Source organism: Esox lucius, chromosome 14, assembly GCF_011004845.1.
Source record: "Esox lucius isolate fEsoLuc1 chromosome 14, fEsoLuc1.pri, whole genome shotgun sequence".
Taxonomy (NCBI): domain Eukaryota; kingdom Metazoa; phylum Chordata; class Actinopteri; order Esociformes; family Esocidae; genus Esox; species Esox lucius.
This window is the reverse complement of record NC_047582.1, coordinates 32,107,766-32,127,691: the sequence shown is the minus strand read 5'-3', so window position 1 is coordinate 32,127,691 and position 19,926 is coordinate 32,107,766. Positions and strand designations below refer to the sequence as shown.

The following is a 19,926-nucleotide window of genomic DNA, read 5'->3' as shown; positions in this document are numbered from 1 at the left end:
TCTGGATATGAAACAGGACAGTGGGGTTAGGGGCCAACATATGATCTGGATATGAAACAGGACAGTGGGGTTAGGGGCCAATGTATTTAACAGGACAGTGGGGTTAGGGGCCAACGTGTGATCTGGATATGAAACAGGACAGTGGGGTTAGGGGCCAATGTATGATCTGGATATGAAACAGGGTGTTGGAAATAGGGTGATAAAGCCAGCACCCAACAATAAAGCAGCCGTCTGTTGGCTCTGAAAAATGCCAGTGAGACCCACTTTGAAATGCCAACATCTGCCATGTCTGGAGACCCCTGAGTCACAGCCCTCCCTTCTCTCTACTGGATCAGTGGGAGGGAAATAAGGGAGATTGTCTTCATAAAATTTACAACCTCTTATCAGACGACCAGACTCAGAGACCCAGACCACAACCCGGGCTTGTTCCCTGTCAACGTGTGTGTGTGGGTTACGTGAGTGAGAGAGGAAAGAGAAATAAGCAGAAAAAGGGAGAGAGGCAGTTGAACGAGGAGGACAGATTAAGTGGGATTGTGGGAGGTAGGAAAACAGAGAGGGAGAGAGAGAGCAACCACAATTAACCTGCCCTGTTCTACCAATGTCTAAATCTGTCTGATTATCTTAAAAAGGGTATCCGGAACACTAATCCTGGAAAACAAACAGCACAACACACACACACACACACACACACAGTTAGAGTGCTGTCACGCTGGGCTGGCCCGTATTTCTTGTAACCCTAACCTAACCCCAGCCTAACCCAACCAACCACACACTAATTCACATACGACAAACAAAGACTCCCTGTGATGATGGGAAGACTGCTTCTGTGAACCGGTGCTGCAAGACACAGATACGCATCACCTCAAGGAAAACACTGCTGACAGCAACACTCACACACACACTCACACACACACACTCACACACACACACTCACACACATTTAAGCAGGCACACACAGGCAAAGACATCCACTCAAACACACAAGAAGAAACATCCTTCTACTGTCTGCCTGGTCCGTTGTCCGGCGTAGGGGGTCACACCAGAAGAGCCTGCATGGTTAGTGTCCTGGTCTACCACCATCAAAGTGGATGAGAGATTAAGTGGTTAAGCCGAGTGTCGAGGACCGCCGGCCCACGCTGAGGTGGAGTACTCTACAAATAAACATTCAATTAGAGAGGTTCTGGGACGGGGGGGGGGGGGGGTGGGGGGTTGGTGGTAAATAAACCAACTAGCCATAAACGGAGCAGCACACCACACCAAGAATGTTTAGTCAGACAGAAAAGCATCAGGTGAATGATTTATGATGAGTACATCCTGGCCAAATGCAGTCATTTTCTGCTAGGCAGTTATACTATCTTCCATAAATGTATCACCACTGGAACACAGACAGGCAGGTACACTACAGGCAGACAGACAGCTGGAAAGGACAGACAGCTACAAGGCACACAGACAGGTGGACATGCACACACAGTGGGAACAGAACACGATGCCAATGTGGAGCAATAATGGAACCAGTGGAGCGTGTTGAACTGGACCAGCCCCTCATTAGTGACCACACTAATGTTTCCCCCTTTCTGTCTGTCTCTCTCTGTCTGTCTCTCTCTGTCTGTCTATCTCTGTCCGTCTCGTTCGCCACCACGATCCACAATCACATGCAAATCCCTCTTCCATTGTCATTCGGCCCTTTTCATTTACTCCGTCTCTCTCTCTCTCAGTCACACAAACAGCCCCAGTGTGTCAGCCCCCTTAAATAGGTCTTCTATATCAGGAGGGCAGAGTTCTGTAGCAGTTGTTGGTGAGTTTCTCCTGTCAGTCGGTACGTTGGCTCGCTATGTTTCTCACCAGGTTAGCTGTCAGGAGTCTTCAGCCTGTACATCTCCCTGTGCCAGCCACCGAACACTCATCCCTTCCTGTACATCTCACTGTGGCAGCCACCGAACACTCATCCCTTCCTGTACATCTCCCTGTGCCAGCCACCAAACACTCATCCCTTCCTGTACATCTCACTGTGGCAGCCACCGAACACTCATCCCTTCCTGTACATCTCACTGTGCCAGCCACCGAACACTCATCCCTTCCTGTACATCTCACTGTGGCAGCCACCGAACACTCATCCCTTCATGTACATCTCACTGTGCCAGCCACCGAACACTCATCCCTTCCTGTACATCTCACTGTGGCAGCCACCGAACACTCATCCCTTCCTGTACATCTCCCTGTGCCAGCCACCAAACACTCATCCCTTCCTGTACATCTCACTGTGGCAGCCACCGAACACTCATCCCTTCCTGTACATCTCACTGTGCCAGCCACCGAACACTCATCCCTTCCTGTACATCTCACTGTGGCAGCCACCGAACACTCATCCCTTCATGTACATCTCACTGTGCCAGCCACCGAACACTCATCCCTTCCTGTACATCTCACTGTGGCAGCCACCGAACACTCATCCCTTCCTGTACATCTCCTAGTGCCAGCCACCAAACACTCATCCCTTCCTGTACATCACACTGTGGCAGCCACCGAACACTCATCCCTTCATGTACATCTCACTGTGCCAGCCACCGAACACTCATCTCTTCCTGTACATCTCACTGTGGCAGCCACCGAACACTCATCCCTTCCTGTACATCTCACTGTGGCAGCCACCGAACACTCATCCCTCCCTGTACATCTCATTGTGGCAGCCACCGAACACTCATCCCTTCCTGTACATCTCACTGTGCCAGCCACCGAACACTCATCCCTTCTTGTACATCTCACTGTGGCAGCCACCGAACACTCATCCCTCCCTGTACATCTCATTGTGGCAGCCACCGAACACTCATCCCTTCCTGTACATCTCACTGTGCCAGCCACCGAACACTCATCTCTTCTGTACATCTCACTGTGCCAGCCACCGAACACTCATCCCTTCCTGCTCATCTCACTGTGGCAGCCACCGAACACTCATCCCTTCCTGTTCATCTCACTGTGCCAGCCACCGAACCCTCATCCCTTCCTGTACATCTCACTGTGCCAGCCACCGAACACTCATCCCTTCCTGTCCATTAGGAGGCTTTCCGGAGGCGCGTGCCAATGGATAACTTCAAGCGGCTGTTGGTTTTCAGCGAGCTAGACAGAGCTCCCGGTGAGAAATAACATGCCAGACGGATCATACTGACGTAGCGGGTCAAGCACTGAACCGGCAACTGTCCACCGCCCCTTGAGCAAGGCACTTAGCGCGACTGTCTCCAGGGTAGCAGTCAACAATACCTGCTCCCTGGTTTTGACCAGACTCAGGGTTTTAGGTTTTGACCAGACTCAGGGTTTTAGGTTTTGACCAGACTCAGGGTTTTAGGTTTTGACCAGACTCAGGGTTTTAGGTGGGGTTCAGAGTGTGTAGGAAGGCACATACAAAGAACCCCATATTTGTTATTCAGTGCTGACCAGTGGCTAACGAGTAAAACGCTGATCAGATATTCAACAGAGCAATTATGTGAAAGATTTTATAGTAAGCCTTTAACAAGAAAAAAAGAGGAGACGAGCTAAGCTTTTCAAACTGCAACATCCAGCCTTTCATGAGAGTTTCAACTTAACAACAGAGACGATTCAAGAACTGTGAACAAAAACATTTGATGCAACGCTAAGATGACATCATGAAGAAACATGAGAGGATAGGTCTCCTTGTGATAAAGACATAAAACCAAAATGTGAAATTTAAACTCCGACACAAAAACACATAAAGTCCCAGAAAGTGTCGTATCAAACATATCAAACTAAAACTAGGTAACAAGCTCCACAGTTAAAGCAACCAGGAAGGGAGAAGTCAAAAGACTACAGAAATGTGTGAAAGCAGGTATATAGAAAAGCAATAGAGGAATCACTTACACAAACATGACTGCCTGAGCGTTAAATCCTTCAGAGTCCAGGTAGTAGTAACTCTCTCTCTCTTCCTTCCTCTCCCCTCCGATTCCAGGTAGTAGTAACTCTCTGTCTTCCTCCTTCCTTCCTTCCTTACCCCTCCCCTCCCCAAAAGCTCGCAGAGGGTCTGCCTGATTCAGCGTAAAAAGTGCAGCTCACATGAGTAATCCTCCACAAGAAAACGAGTGCACAGCCCAAAAAAGGAGAGATGGAGAGAAAGACAAAACCTATTGCCCCTTGGCTAAAGGCACGCTGTTTGCAACGCAACTACACCCCCCTATAAACCAAACACACACCGGACAGGGTTTCTCCTCTTTCTCCCCCCCGTTTGATCCGGAGAGAAAGAAAGTGAAGGAGCGTAGAACAGGCAAGGTTAGAGTAGGCGGAACTCTTCTCTTGCTTTTGCTCTTACTCCTCTCAAAGCTTTTCCTCCTATCCTGGGCAGCAGAAGTTAAACCCCGGGCTTCCGAGCAGTGGAATGTGACAGCAGGAGGGGGGGAGAGACGGGGTGGGTGAGAAAGAGCGTGGGGCATATGGTGTCCACCTACAAACTAGGGAACAGTAAAAGCAGAAAGAGAGAGAGAGAGAGAGAGAGAGAGAGAGAGAGAGAGAGAGAGAGAGAGAGAGAGAGAGTGTGTGTGTGTGTGTGTGTGTGTGTGTGTGTGGGTGGGTGGGTGAGGGACAGAGAGTGGATTGGGGGAAATCAGCATGCAGAGACAGGAAATAACCAGAGAATTTCATTCAGCTGAGATTTGGGAATCTGGGAATGCTAGTCTGTCCGGGAATACCTTAACAATTATCTTTTGGACTCCCTTTCCCTCTCTCCCTCACCCCCCTCTCTCTATCTTTCCCTCTCTCCCTCTCTCTTTCCCTCTCTCTCTTTCCCGCTCTTTATCTTTCCCGCTCTCTCTTTCCCTCTCCCCCCTTTTCCCTCCCACTCTCCCTCCCTCAACCACAGAGGGAAAACTGAAACAAGCCATGATTGTAAATTATTAGTAGGTTTTACCAGAAAACGAAAATACATCTGTCACACTCAGGCACCAGGGAAGAATGTAAACACCATATAGTTACAAAACTCCTGCCCAGGTAGAACCATGTCAGCACGCTGGGCTGTTATTGTCCGTCACGAGTCGACCTGACTATCCGGACCAACAAGACGCCATCAGCAAACACACGAAACAAAAAATCACGGCGTGTTCCTCTGCTCCTGCTTATAAAGCTTTACGACACCAACACAATAGCCAGACAGAGCAACAGCAAGTGTTCTTCCCTCACTAGAGAAAAGCCAAATCTCATTTAACTGCTAGAATGGTGAGGAAAAGGACGTGGAACGGTGACAAAGGGAAGAACACAACACTGGGCTCTGTGGCAGCGAGGTGTGTGTGTGTGTGTGTGTGTGTGTGTGGGGGGGGGGTGCTTCAACTGGACACTGGAGAAGTGTCCAAAGGAACCCCATGAAACCACTTTTCATGCCAAGGTTTGCAAACTTTGCACTCTGTGTGGAGTTTATCAATGTTGTTTTCAACAGTGATGGAGAAGAAGAGCTGCTCCGTCTTGTCATGGTTGAGCTTGAGGGGGAGGGCCAAACTCTAAGCTTGGATCTCTGCTAGGACTGTTGCCATCTGGATATCAGGCAGGGTGAGAATGAGTCTCATCGGCATACCACTGACAGGACAGACCATGTGAGGAAAGGACAGAGCCAAGGGACTGGGCGTTTATAGAGGATGGCCCAGAGCTGAGCCATGTGGGACACCAGCAGAGATTTTCTGTGGCGCCGACACAGATCCTCTCAGAGTCACCTGGTAGCAGCCATCTCCCAGGTGGGATGCAGTCGAGGAGCCTGAAATGTCCAGACCCGAGAACGTGGAGGAGGATCTAATGGTTCACAGTCGAGGAGCCTGAAATGTCCAGACCCGAGAACGTGGAGGAGGATCTAATGGTTCACAGTCGAGGAGCCTGAAATGTCCAGACCCGAGAACGTGGAGGAGGATCTAATGGTTCACAGTCGAGGAGCCTGAAATGTCCAGACCCGAGAAAGTACGCAAAAAAAACACAAATACTCTAATCACCAACACTTGAAATGTAGTCCAAGACAGGAGACTTTGTTAAAATTGTTATTGAAAAGAGTGTTAAAATTGTAAAGACTTGTGTTTGGCATGTTGAATGGCAGAGTTCTCTACATGACAGCGTGGTGGCAATTGTGGTTTAAAATTAAAAGTGTGCAGAGGTTTGCAAATGTGTGAATGGAACAAAGGTTTGTTGTGAAAAAAGGTGAATAGTGCTCATAGGTTAGGGTCTCCTTCTGGAATTTAATAAAATGTTTTTTTGTTTGTTGTTCATAGAACCAGTTTTAGTGTGTTAGCAATGGTGAATAACTATAATAAAAAAAATGAAGGTAAGAAAAATAGTAAAAGATGAAGAGAGAGAGAGACATAGTGAGAAAGTGAGAAAAAGATGGGAGATAAGAAGAGATTTACATTTCCTCAAGGATGTGATCTGATTAATATTGGCAGTTACACACAAAAAGTTGGGACGTTTCATAACATAACCCAGGCATTGTTTATTGAATACCAACCACCCACAGAGAACAAGCAACGAGAGAGAAAGAGAGAGCAAGAGGATGGATGGAAAACAGTGAGACAAATAAAGAAAAAGCAGGAGATGGACACAGACATGGAAGACAAAGTAAGACATAAAGAGAAATAGAAAAAAGAGGGAAAGAGTGAGATGAAACAGGGTGAGCGAAAGACAAATAGACAGAATAACCAAGAGACAGAGAGAGAGAGCAGAGAGACAAGCAGAGAGACAAGCAGAGCGACAGGAAGGGAGGCAGTGACAGTGAGATATGGACAAAGCGAGAGAATCCAGTAAAATAAAAGTCCTTGAAGAGAATAAAACTATTTGTATGGTGCAGACCTCTTGGTTAGAAACCAGAGTGTAATCTGACCATCGCTCTTCCTGGGACCACTGGCAACGAAACACTGATGACACATCAAGCCTGCAAAAAAACTCAGAGAGTGTATCTGTGTGTTTGTGTATGTGTGTGTCTGTTTGTCTCTCTGTGTGTGTGACTGCGGCAGACGTCAGCTGACTACACACGCTGACCGAGCACAATCCTCTGACCACCTGGCATCAGCAAATTGCCACGGCAACCACCCACCTGCCCGCCCGTCAACAAGCGCCAAAACGCCCCGGGCTTCCCACCGACGAGTGTGATTGGCTGACGGCCCTGCCGGGGGGGTTGATCCACTCGCCTGGTATTATCATTAGATTCACTTCAACAGATCGAACCAGTTAGTCCAATTGACCTCAACAGATCATTTTTATTGTCTCAGATTTGTTTGGCTAAAAGTTGTGATGAATACCGTTATTTGTCCAGTCTGGCTCAATTGCACTGGTCACTGTTTTTGTTGTATTAGCAATAATAACACTATTGCATCTTGGGGGTTTGTGGTGTAGGATTCCATGATGCGCTGTGCCTAAGAACATTCTTAGCTAGGCTATATATATACAGCTCTGGAAAAAAGGAAGAGACCAATGCACCTTTCTCTTTCCTATCCAAAAAAGTTGAAAAGAAAAGTTTTGAGTGAGGAACAGAAGCATTGAATTTGCAGTGGTCTCTTCATTTGAACCCTTCTGTTCCTCACTCAAAACCTTCCTTTTTTACTTTTGTGGAAAGGAAAGAAAAAGGTGCATTGGTCTCTTAATTGTTTCCAGAGCTGTATACAGTATCTCACAAAAGTGAGTACAACCCTCACATTTCTGTAAATATTTCAGTATGTCTTTTCATGTGACAACACTGAGGAAATTACACTTTGCTACAATGTAAAGTAGTGAGTGTACAGCTTGTATTACAGTGTAAATTTGCTGTCCCCTCAAAATAACTCCCACTTCCGTTTGAGGAAGTCCCACAGATGCTTAATAGGGTTTAGGTCTGGAGACATGCTTGGCCAGTCCATCACCTTTACCCTCAGCTTCTTTAGCAAGGCAGTGGTCGTCTTGGAGGTATGTTTGGGGTCGTTATCATGTTGGAATACTGCCCTGCTGCCAAGTCTCTGAAGGGAGGGGATCAGGCTCTGCTTCAGTATGTAACAGTACATGTTGGCATTCATGGTTCCCTCAATGAACTGTAGCTCCCCAGTGCCGGCAGCACTCATGCAGCCCCAGACCATGACACTCCCCCCACCATGCTTGACTGTTGGCAAGACACACTTGTCTTTGTACTCCTCACCTGGTTGCCACCACACACGCTTGACACCATCTGAACCAAATATGTTTATCTTGGTCTCATCAGACCAGAGGACATGGTTCAAGTAATCCATGTCCTTAGCCTGCTTGTCTTCAGCAAACTGTTTGCAGGCTTTCTTGTGCATCATCTTCCTTCTGGGACGACAGCCATACAGACCAATTTGATGCAGTGTGCAGCGTATGGTCTGAGCACTGACAGGCTGACCCCCCACCCCTTCAACCTCTGCAGCAATGCTGGCACCACTCATATGTCTATTCCCCAAAGACAACCTCTGGATATGACGCTGAGCACGTGCACTCAACTTCTTTGGTCGACCATAGGGAGGCCTGTTCTGAGTGGAACCTGTCCTGTTAAACCGCTGTATGGTCTTGGCCACCGTGCTGCAGCTCAGTTTCAGGGTCTTGGCAATCTTCTTATAGCCTAGGCCTTCTTTATGTAGAGCAACAATTATTTTTTTCAGAACCTCAGAGAGTTCTTTACCATGAGGTGCCATGTTGAACTTCCAGTGACCAGTATGAGGGAGCGATAACACCACATTTAACACACCTGCTCCCCATTCACACCTGAGACCTTGTAACACTTACGAGTCACATGACTCTGGGGAGGAAAAATGGCTAATTGGGCCCAATTTGGACATTCTCACTTAGAGGTGTACTCACTTCTGTTGCCAGCGGTTTAGACATTAATGGCTGTGTGTTGAGTTATTTTGAGGGGACAGCAAATGTACACTGTTATACCAGCTGTACACTCACTACTTTACATTGTAGCAAAGTGTCATTTCTTCAGTGTTGTCACATGAAAAGATATAATCAAATATTTACAGAAATGTGAGGGGTGTACTAACTTTTGTGAGATACTGTATGTCGGTCATACACACCGTATTGCCTAATAATAAATGAATGTTGCAACTAAAATGGTGGGGACACTGACTTGCTCACAAATCACTGAAAAAACCTGTGTGTGTAAGTGCATGTGCTTGTCTGTGTGTGTATGTGTGGACATGTTTTTGCTTGTCTCATTTAATATTGACCACGGGGTGATGTCCCCACAAGGAGAAACTAGATTTTACAGCTTAAGAGTTAGATTTAGGGTGGAACTTCCAATTGGGGTTAGGATTAGGCCTTAGGGCTGCGTTTAGCTTGTACATTACGGGTTAGGTTTAGGGTAAAACCTCCAATTGGGGTTATGATTAGGCCTTAGGGCTGCGTTCAGCTTATACATTACGGGTTAGGTTTAGGGTAAAACCTCCAATTGGGGTTAGGATTAGGCCTTAGGCGTTGGTTAAGCATACACATTACTGGTTAGGTTTAGGGTTAACCATTAGGACCAGGTTAAGTTTAGGTATAAATGTTATTGAGGTTTACTGAGGGGAACATGGAATTTTGTTTTGGGTCCCCACGGTTAGTAATACTGGACTGAATGTGTAGAATAAGTTCTCAGGGCCAGATAGGGAGTCCTGTGTGTGTGTGTGTGTGTGTGTGTGGGTGTGTGTGTGTATAGAATGAAGAGGCAGGGACTGACTGATTGCTGCCTAGTTGATCAACAGCTGAAAACACACACACACGCACACACACCCTGGAGCCAAAATAAACATCACCCCTGCAGTCTCTTACTATGCTGATGGCATGAATGTGTGTGTGAGGGGGTTTGAGTCTGTACTGCACACACACACACACACACACACACACACACACACACACACATAGGACTCCCTATCTGGCCCCGAGCACTTATTCTCCCTCAGGCATTAAAACCCCACTGACTCACCAAGATAAAGCCTCTATTTAAACTTCTCAACTTCCTCTTCCCGCATTCACACACACACACACACCCAGACGCACACACACGTGTGCAAACTGCACCTCTGGAGGACAGAAGAACCCTCTTTGAAGACGGGATGTTCCTACAAGTGAAAGGCATGTCAGAGACGGATTACTGAAGCACTTAGCAGGCCGGGATGAGTTCGGATGAAGGAAAGACAAAAGAAGGGAGGGGTGGGGAGGAGAGAGGGGTGAGGAGAGGGGGGGGGGGGGAGAACGGGTGTGGAGGGGAAGGGGTGGTCAATGTAATCAGTGTCTGTACAGTTACTGTCATGCTATTCAAGCAGCCCGCGTCACAAATCAACAAGCAGGGGGACTTTCCTCTTGTGGGACTGAATGATGCCTGAAGCTGTAAGGCTGTATAGAGTGTGTACTGCACACTGTGTGTTTGAGTAGTGCTGTGTGTGTGTGTGTGTGTGTGTGAGTAGTGCTGTGTGTGTGTCTGTGTGAGTAGTGCTGTGTGTGTGTGTGTGTTTGTTTCTAAACATTCGAAGGATGGTGCTTGTTCATATTTCAAACTTTTGATTAACTTCTGACCCCTTTCGCTCTCTCTCTTTCTCTCTCTCTCTCACACACACGCTCACACACACACACACACACGCACACACACATCAATACTTGCACACATACACACAGGGTCATAGACACACTCATTCATCACAGGAATGAGCAGCCATGAAAGAGGATACTGAAAAATGATTACAACCTCAAGTCTTATGGTGTCATGTCTACTACTGAGCAATTTCCCTACCTCGTATCCACAGCAAACCGAGCTCTTCTGAGACACACTCACACGATGCTCACACACTCACTCATTACAAACACACACACACACACTGCTTACACACTCACTCATTACAAACACACACACTCACACGATGCTCACACACTCACTCATTACAAACACACACACACACACACACACACTGCTTACACACTCACTCATTACAAACACACACACACACACACTGCTTACACACTCACTCATTACACACACACACACACACACACACACAATGCTTACACACTCACTCATTACACACACACACAATGCTTACATTAACTTCAATAACATAAACTGCCTAAACTTCACTTCACCCTAATGATATTGGTCCCCAAGCCAACAAGGTGAAGAACATTGTCATTCTGTTAGAGACTGTTACTCTTATCCCTTCCAGGTTGCTGTGAATGTGCTCGAAACATACTTACCTGGTTAAAAAACAATAGAAATAAGAATTGGAACTCTAAACCCAATTGTAACTTTTTCCATAAACCTAATACTAAAACTAAAAATGTCTTCAGAAACAAATTATGTTTCACACAGTCTTCAGGACATAATTAAAGAGTCTTCACAAAGTGTTTAGGACAGGGTTAAAGACCCTTAACACAGTTTTAAGGACAGGGTTAAAGACCCTTAACACAGGGTTTAGGACAGGGTTAAAGACCCTTAACACAATGTTTAGGACAGGGTTAAAGACCCTTAACACAATGTTTAGGACAGGGTTAAAGACCCTTAACACAGTGTTTAGGACAGGGTTAAAGACCCTTAACACAATGTTTAGGACAGGGTTAAAGACCCTTAACACAGTGTTTAGGGCAGGGTTAAAGACCCTTAACACAATGTTTAGGACAGGGTTAAAGAACCTTAACACAGTGTTTAGGACAGGGTTAAAGACCCTTCACGCAGTGTTTAGGACAGGGTTAAAGACCCTTAACACAGTGTTTAGGACAGGGTTAAAGACCCTTAACACAGTTTTTAGGACAGGGTTAAAGATCCTTAACAGTGTTTAGGACGGGGTTACAGACCCTAAACCCAGGGTTTAGGACAGGGTTAAAGACCCTTAACACAGACAGTTCCAGACAGGGGTTGATCAGCAATAGGGGGTTTGGAGCGTGTTGTTATGGGTGTTGGTGCTGACCTCCGACCTCCAGTCTGAGGGGCTGCAGACCCCAACACTGAAGGATTGACTTGTGCATCAGAAGGTGCCTGGACAACGAGTCTGTGTGTTTGTGTGTGTGTGTGTGTTAGGAGGTGGGGGGAATTTTCATAAATTATAGTGAGACAGCTATGGATTAGCCTACGGGTATGGTGGTGAATGTATGTGTGTGTGTGTGTGTGTGTGAATGTGTGTGTGTGTGTGTATAGTCAAAACACAGAGCTGAAATGTAACACAGAGCTGTTTGAACATGAGAAGCATCACTCTCCCAAACATCAGAAGCAATCACACATCAAGGACAACATAAAGGTTGAATAAAACACAGGCAGACCACTGTAGCAGGAACTTTTTTATATGCCTTAATCTTTTTCTTTTTTTTTTATCTCTGTTGTTCTCCTTCATGAAAACCAGATTATTTTCATATGTCATTTGTTTGGACACACCCATAGGCATTTCTTTTCACATAGTTTTGGTGTCTTCACTATTATTCTACTATGAAATAACACATACAGGATCAAGTATCAACCAAAAAAAGCATAAAACAGATCAAAATAGCTTTCGTATTGTAGATTCTTCAGAGTAGCCACCCTTTGCCTTGATGACAGCTTTGCACACTCCTGGCATTCTCTTAACCAGCTTCATGAGGTATAAAAAAGTATAACTAAAGAAATACCCTAAATGAGTAGGTTTATCTAAATGTTTGACCTTTGATATATGTGTATGTACAGTGGGGAGTACAAGTATTTGATACACTGCCAATTTTGCAGGTTTTCCTACTTACAAAGCATGTAGAGGTCTGTCATTTTATCGTACACTTCAATTGTGAGAGACGGAATCTAAAACAAAAATCCAGAAAATCACATTGTATGATTTTAAAATAATTAATTTGCATTTTATTGCATGACATAAGTATTTAATCACCTACCAACCAGTAAGAATTCCGGCTCTCACAGACCTGTTAGTTTTTCTTTAAGAAGCCCTCCTGTTCTCCACTCATTACCTGTATTAACTGTACCTGTTTGAACTCGTTACCTGTATAAAAGACACCTGTCCACACACTCAATCAAACAGATTCCAACCTCTCCACAATGGCCAAGACCAGAGAGCTGTGTAAGGACATCAGGGATAAAATTGTAGACCCGCACAAGGCTGGGATGGGCTACAGGACAATAGGCAAGCAGCTTGGTGAGAAAGCAACAACTGTTGGTGCAATTTTTAGAAAATGGAAGAAGTTCAAGATGACGGTCAATCTCCCTCGGTCTGGGGCTCCATGCAAGATCTCACCTTGTGGGGCATCAATGATCATCAGGAAGGTGAGGGATCAGCCCAGAACTAAACGGCAGGACCTGGTAAATGACCTGAAGAGAGCTGGGACCACAGTCTCAAAGAAAACCATTAGTAACACACTACACCGTCATGGATTAAAATCCTGCAGCGCACGCAAGGTCCCCCTGCTCAAGCCAACGCATGTCCAGGCCCGTCTGAAGTTTGCCAATGACCATCTGGATGATCCAGAGGAGGAATGGAAGAAGGTCATGTGGTCTGATGAGACAAAAATTTAGCTTTTTGGACTAAACTCCACTCGCCGTGTTTAGAGGAAGAAGAAGGATGAGTACAACCCCAAGAACACCATCCCAACTGTAAAGCATGGAGGTGGAAACATCATTCTTTGGGGATGCTTTTCTGCAAAGGGGACAGGACGTATTGAGGGGAGGATGGATGGAGCCATGTATTGCGAGAAATTGGCCAACAACCTCCTTCCCTCAGTAAGAGCATTGAAGATGGGTCGTGGCTGGGTCTTCCAGCATGTCAACGACCCGAAACGCATAGCCAGGGCAACTAAGGAGTGGCTCCGTAAGAAGCATCTCAAGGTCCTGGAGTGGCATAGCCAGTCTCCAGACCTGAACCCAATAGAAAATCTTTGGAGGGAGCTGAAAGTCCGTACTGCCCAGCAGTGGATTTTTGTTTTAGATTGCGTCTCTCACAGTTGTAGAGTACCAATGATAAAAATTACAGACTTCTACATGCTTTGTAAGTGGGAAAACCTGCAAAATCGGCAGTGTATCAAATATTTGTTCTCCCCACTGTATATATTGAATATATTTACTTCATCTTAAAAATGCCAGACCTCCAGATCAGCCCCATCCACATCCTGTAGATGAAAGAACGTCTCCCTCTAGTGTCCACATAAGGAAGCGCAAACAAGACATCAGGTGACACAGCTGCAGTTGTTCCAAACGGAGAGTCACTCACCACAGGTATAAATGACACTGAGGTACTTCCTGGTGCCAGAGTAGCAGGGGTCACCGAACTCTCGCGTGGACGCCCGGATGAAACAGCTCTGTTTCCCATGACAACGGCCCGTTATCACCCGGAGAGCCGCGTCCGATTGGCAGTCTGAGGGAGGAGGGGGGGGGGGGGGGTCGAGAAGGAGGGATTGAGTGAGGGAGAGATTGAAAGAGAGAGACAGAGGGTTAGAGAATGACGGGGGAGAGGGAGATCGGGGGAGGACAGAATTGGGGTGGGGGGGTAGAGACACTCACTGAGTCAGTCCAGAATACAGGCAAGATGGGAGACTTTCCCTGACAACAGCCACACCCTGGGCAGACAGGGGCTTCACTCTGATGGCACCATTAAAGCCATCTAATACCAGCAGTCATGTACACCTCGGATTCTAAGTCAGTCATTTCCTGGGTGGATTCTTTGGTTCCTCCACAGATACAGAGATGCTCCGGCTTCAGTAGGCCCTTTAAACAAGTATATCAACTGTTGCACCAACTGGCAGGGACAGCACACGCACTGCACAGTAGCTCTCTCTCTCCTTTGTCTCTCTTTCCCTGTGTCTCTCTCTCCCTTCCCCTCTCTCTCTCCCTGTCTCTCTCTCTCTCTCTCTCCCTGTCTCTCTCTCTCCCCCTGTCTCTCTCTCCCTTTCCCTCTCTCTCTCCCTTCCCCTCTCCCTCCCTCCCTCCCTCCCATTTCCTCTCTCCCTGTGCTTCTCCTCTTTGTCGGGGGAAAAATAATACAAAGACAGAACAGTTCCTCCCGATCGTTGCCTCTCTCAGAACAAATGAGCTCCCTTGTCTTCATGTGACGCCCAGCCAAAACAAGTGTCCCTCATTCAGCTTCTTTGACTGGTCCTCAGCACTTAAGAGGGGCACAAAGAGCTACACGAATCTGGTCAACGTACCATACCGACCGGTCACTTTCTGTAGACTAAAAATAAAGACCCCCCCCCACCCCATACTCCTCCTTTCGGGGCCCCTCGATGTGATGGGATAACGGATCTCCTGCAGGGGGTGGATGGGAGGGAGGGCGTGGCCCGGACACCTGTCTGAGTGATGGATGGGGTGGCTCATACATCATCGCTAAGCGCTTGCCAGCCCCATCGCCCCTCCTCCGACCCAGTTCTCAGCTCTCTACATCCCCCTGGGGAGGATGCCTTTTCCCCCTGGGGAGGATGGACAGAAGGCTCTGGGCTGAAGGTTCAGTACAGGCTGTCTGGTGAACAGACAAGTCGTGTGTCCATCTGTCTTCTAGATGCAGGTACTACGAACATATGAGGATACACATTACTTGTACACACAAATAGTTTGTTCCCTCTCTTTCACGCTTGTTTTTTTTGTTTGTTTTTGTTTACCAAATCTGTGTTTTTAATGTCATATTATGAGGGTTTGAAAGATTTCACTGGGTCCAACAGAAGCCATGAGGTTTCAAACACACCCAAATATGTCCTTTCAGAAAAGTCCTGTCTTTAAATGTTGCACCTATTAAATTTAGCATTTGTAAAATGGATCTAATGTTACATTCCATTTAAGTTCTATATCCTTCCATGAGTCTAGAACCGTGTGCTCTGTCTTTCCCCCTGTGGGAACACAAAAATCGATCCAAAATACCAATTTGATAAACAAAAAAGCTAATCCTTTAATGATGTCAGTATTGGAGTCCCCACACACAGACAGGTAGTGTCACCTCATTCACACAATCACATTCATTGTTATCCTGTATCAGCAGTCTTTGGAAACGTTTCGACTTCTTCCAAGTTCTTCAAGGTTGGGAGGGTTCCACATGTATTTTATCATGACCAAATGGATGTGGTTTTCGCCATAGGGACGATTCCAATGGCAAGCTCACTTACAAATAAAACAACCCCCCCCCCGTGAGACCCAGGTGTGGTCAGCCCCCCAAACCCCACCCTCCCCTGGACACTGAGATGACCCTGTGGCAACTCGGCCAGTAACATTTGGTTCTGCAGGAACAGCCCCAGGAGGCCCTAGACCATAACAACCTAAACAGACCAAGTACTGACAGAAAAGAGTTTCCTTTTAAAAGAGACACTACTGGAGTGTGTGCGTGTGTGTGTGTGTGTGTGTGTGTGTGTGTGTGCTTTCTCCCAGTCCATCCAGGAGAGATGAGGAAGTACAGGCCAGCACTCACATGTCACCAGAGTCAGGACGGATGATGATGGGGGTCGCAGGTCAAATAGCCCAAATCAGGAACTAAAGAGCAACACAGACACCAGTTGAATCTGTCTATCTTTCTGTCCTCCTCTCTTTGAAGTAAGGTCATGATGGTTAGCAGTATCCGGGCTCCTTGGAACGGCCCCTACCCCACCCGCTCCACACTCTACCCCACCCGCTCCACACTCTACCCCACCCGCTCCACACTCTACCCCACCAGCTAAATCCTTTACCTCACCAGCTCCATCCACTAACCCAATGACCCACTGGACATTCATGTCAAAAAAGCAAACAAGGAAGAGAAAGTATTGAAATGTGCTGTCCTTGTTTGACTACAGCCTTGACTCCAAGCGGGTGGTGAATACTGGTATTAAAACACATCCATCTAAATCCAGCATGTGCTATGGATCGGAAACCCCTGCAGAATGCCATATCAACATCCGTGTCAAACCAGGAGAGGATGCCAGTCTGACTTTTCCAAACGCTCCCAGGCGGATCGGACACGCAGTAATTTCCCTCCAGGATGTGTTGGCCTGGCAGGTTGTGGGAACGTTCTGGGAATGTCGTAACCGGAGCCTATTAATGCTTTCACACCTCAATAGGTCGCAGCTTTCTCATTGGACCCCTGCTGACACACACACACACGCACGTGCACAGACACGTGCACACACACAGCTCGCTGATTACAAACTGCCTCAAAACTACTCACAGAAACATCCAGACCTCAAAATCCCTCAGTGTTTGGAAGACCTATTTAATGTTTTGAATGCACTGTGTCTTTCAATTGTAAATGTTTTGTAATGTTCAATGAACATTCTCTGACTGATTTGACAATTAATGTAATTTTCCCAAATAGCACTGAGACCAGTAACTGCCCTATTGTGTTTATTTCATTCCTTCTGCACAAAGTTTCCAACAGGTTTATTTTTGTTGTTTTTATTAAAAGTAATGTGCTAATGTACAGCTAATATTTATAGATGAACTTGTAGAAATAAACTTGTAGAAATGTTTATACCTTACCCCCTGCCGATCACTGCAGGGAATACTGCATCTCGTAATATGTATTACAAAAAATTTATAATGTTAGCTAAAATTCATGATGTTAGTTACTAACTCAGCAACAGTAGCTAGCTCGGCAACACAAACAATTTATGAACAGTACCCAATTCACACATCTCTATGAGCTATGTATGTTTCACACATTTCTATGAGCTATGTATGTTTCACACATCTCTATGAGCTATGTATGTTTCACACATCTCAATGAGCTATGTATGTTTCACACATCTCAATGAGCTACGTATGTTTCACACATCTCTATGAGCTTTGTATGTTTCACACGTCTCTATGAGCTATGTATGTTTCACACATCTCTATGGGCTATGTATGTTTCACACATCTCTATGGGCTATGTATGTTTTACACATCTCTATGGGCTATGTATGTTTCACACATCTCTATGGGCTATGTATGTTTTACACATCTCTATGGGCTATGTATGTTTTACACATCTCTATGGGCTATGTATGTTTCACACATCTCTATGCGTGTGTATATAGGGGCTGTCCTAAGGATTTCTGCCTGTGTGAGTTCTGCTAATGGGAACCAGGGGAGGTCAACCCCAAGAATGTTCTTTTTAATCTGCATAGATTGTGTGTGTATGTGTGTGGTGTCCCCATCTACGTGTGCGTGTGTGTGTGTGGTGTCCGCATCTATGTGTGTATGTGGTGTCCTTGTCTACGTGTGTGTGTGTGTGTGTGTGTGTGTGTGTGTGTGTGTGTGGTGTCCCCGTCTGCGTGTGTGTGTGGTGTCCCTGTCTGCGTGTCAAATCAGCCGCCCATATCCAACCCTGAAAAACGAAATGATCACATATCCACCAGGAAACCGGGTGTCAGATCAGACAGTGAGGTCAATAGGTCGAGACTGCTCACTGGTCTTCATTGGAGGGAACACGGGTGAAGCTTCCTATAAATGTAATCTACAGCTGAGTGGCCAATAATCAGGGTGGGAAAATACACAGAGGTCTGACAGAGTTCAAACAGACACTGAAACATGAAATCCCCTTGGGATAAAACAAAAAGCCACGGACCAAAGGACAGATAAACGATCCTTTTCATTTTCGTGTTTGTGAGTCCATGGGCTTTCAGGCCGGCACCGTCTGTGACAATCTAAATGTTCAAGTTGTCCGTGCCTTGTCTCACGTTACCAGGACACTGAGATCTCTGCCCACTCCATCTCGGAAAGCCTGGACATGAACGTTTGGAGTAACACCCATGTTTTATGTTCTCTTCAGACTTTATCTGGAAATAAAAATAGAGCAGGCCAATAGTGTGAATTGATAACATTCAATCGCTTACATATGTAATCAAGGGTATTGTCTATTGCAACACTATCACAAATTCTGGCATGATGATTGTTGGCCTTCACCACCTGCCTTGAGGCCAACGTGATGAAGATAAGCAAAGGTCTGTTGGCCGTGGATCTACTGACATGCTGCATGATGAAGTGCCATCCAGTGAGTTCACAGGCATCTGGATGTATCAGAGCAGAAAATAGATTTTGCCTCCATCAGACGCTGCCTCCATCAGTAATGACATAATCAAGGCAAGTGAGCCAGTAACAGCAGTAGCACCGCGTGACCAAAACACGAAGCTCCCGCCAAGATACTTCACAGTTGAGGTAGAAAGGCGTTTCCTTTTCATTTTCTCCTGCCATCCCTCTGGGACATGTTGATTCTCGTCTCACCTGTCCACCATACATTTTTACAGAGCTATATGGGCTCCTTTAAGTACTTTATAGTCAATCCCGTTTTTAAGCCAAACCGTGAGCCCCTTGCAGTCCGGCCTCTCAGCAGTTCAGCTGAGGAAGTCTTGTGCCAAGACCAGCGGCAAACACATTCACGTCTAACTCCCAGAGAGTTTCCCCTTTGGGACAGGTGCTTTCTGTTTAACATACCCAACAGTGGGCATTCCTAATGCTTTGACTAGGTCTCTGTTTGATGTATACGATCAGCCTCACGATGGCCACGGTAACATTAACATTACTTTACGACTAGTTGTCGTTTGTTGTCAATACACAAGCAACTCCAAATGAAAACGCAAAGCCCAGAATAAGGACTAGACATTTGACAGCTTTTAATGCATGCAGTTATGTCGCTAAGGAGCACCCCTGCCCGGCAACAGACAGCAGTGGGGCTGTATGTCAAAATATCTCTTGGTCTCCCCTGAAATGCGGGACAAAAACATGCCTTTATTTTGAAATAGTTCATGCAATACGGACGATACCCTCATACTGTATGGATGATATCCTCATAGGACATGGATGAGATACCCTAATTCTAAATGGATGATACCCTCATTCAATATGGATGATACCCTCATACGATATGGATGAAATACCCTCATACTATATGGATGATACCCTGATACAACATGGACGATCCCCTCCTTCATTCAACCTACAAATAAAAGCACACGGTTTGCACATCAAACCCTCATAATCATATCTTTTACTTTCATTATTTTTATACAAATAAAAGAGACAGGTAGCGCTGCCCAATT

General features: G+C 46.2%; 1 protein-coding gene across 5 annotated transcripts in view; it reads right to left on the bottom strand.

The window, feature by feature from the left end:
- LOC105021690 (protein eva-1 homolog A) overlaps positions 1–19,926 on the bottom strand; it is an 82,762-nt gene that overhangs the window by 27,698 nt on the left and 35,138 nt on the right. For 3 of the 5 annotated variants that reach the window (XM_013137229.4, XM_034297114.1, XM_020053729.3), the window contains one exon: positions 14,163–14,306. The exons of 1 other annotated variant lie outside the window; for it this stretch is intronic. In XM_013137229.4, coding sequence (XP_012992683.3) covers positions 14,163–14,306 — 144 coding nt within the window. Of the gene's footprint in view, positions 1–3,870; positions 4,012–14,162; positions 14,307–19,926 lie in introns of those variants that run through there. One more of the 5 variants, XM_013137230.4, reaches the window with a different exon arrangement.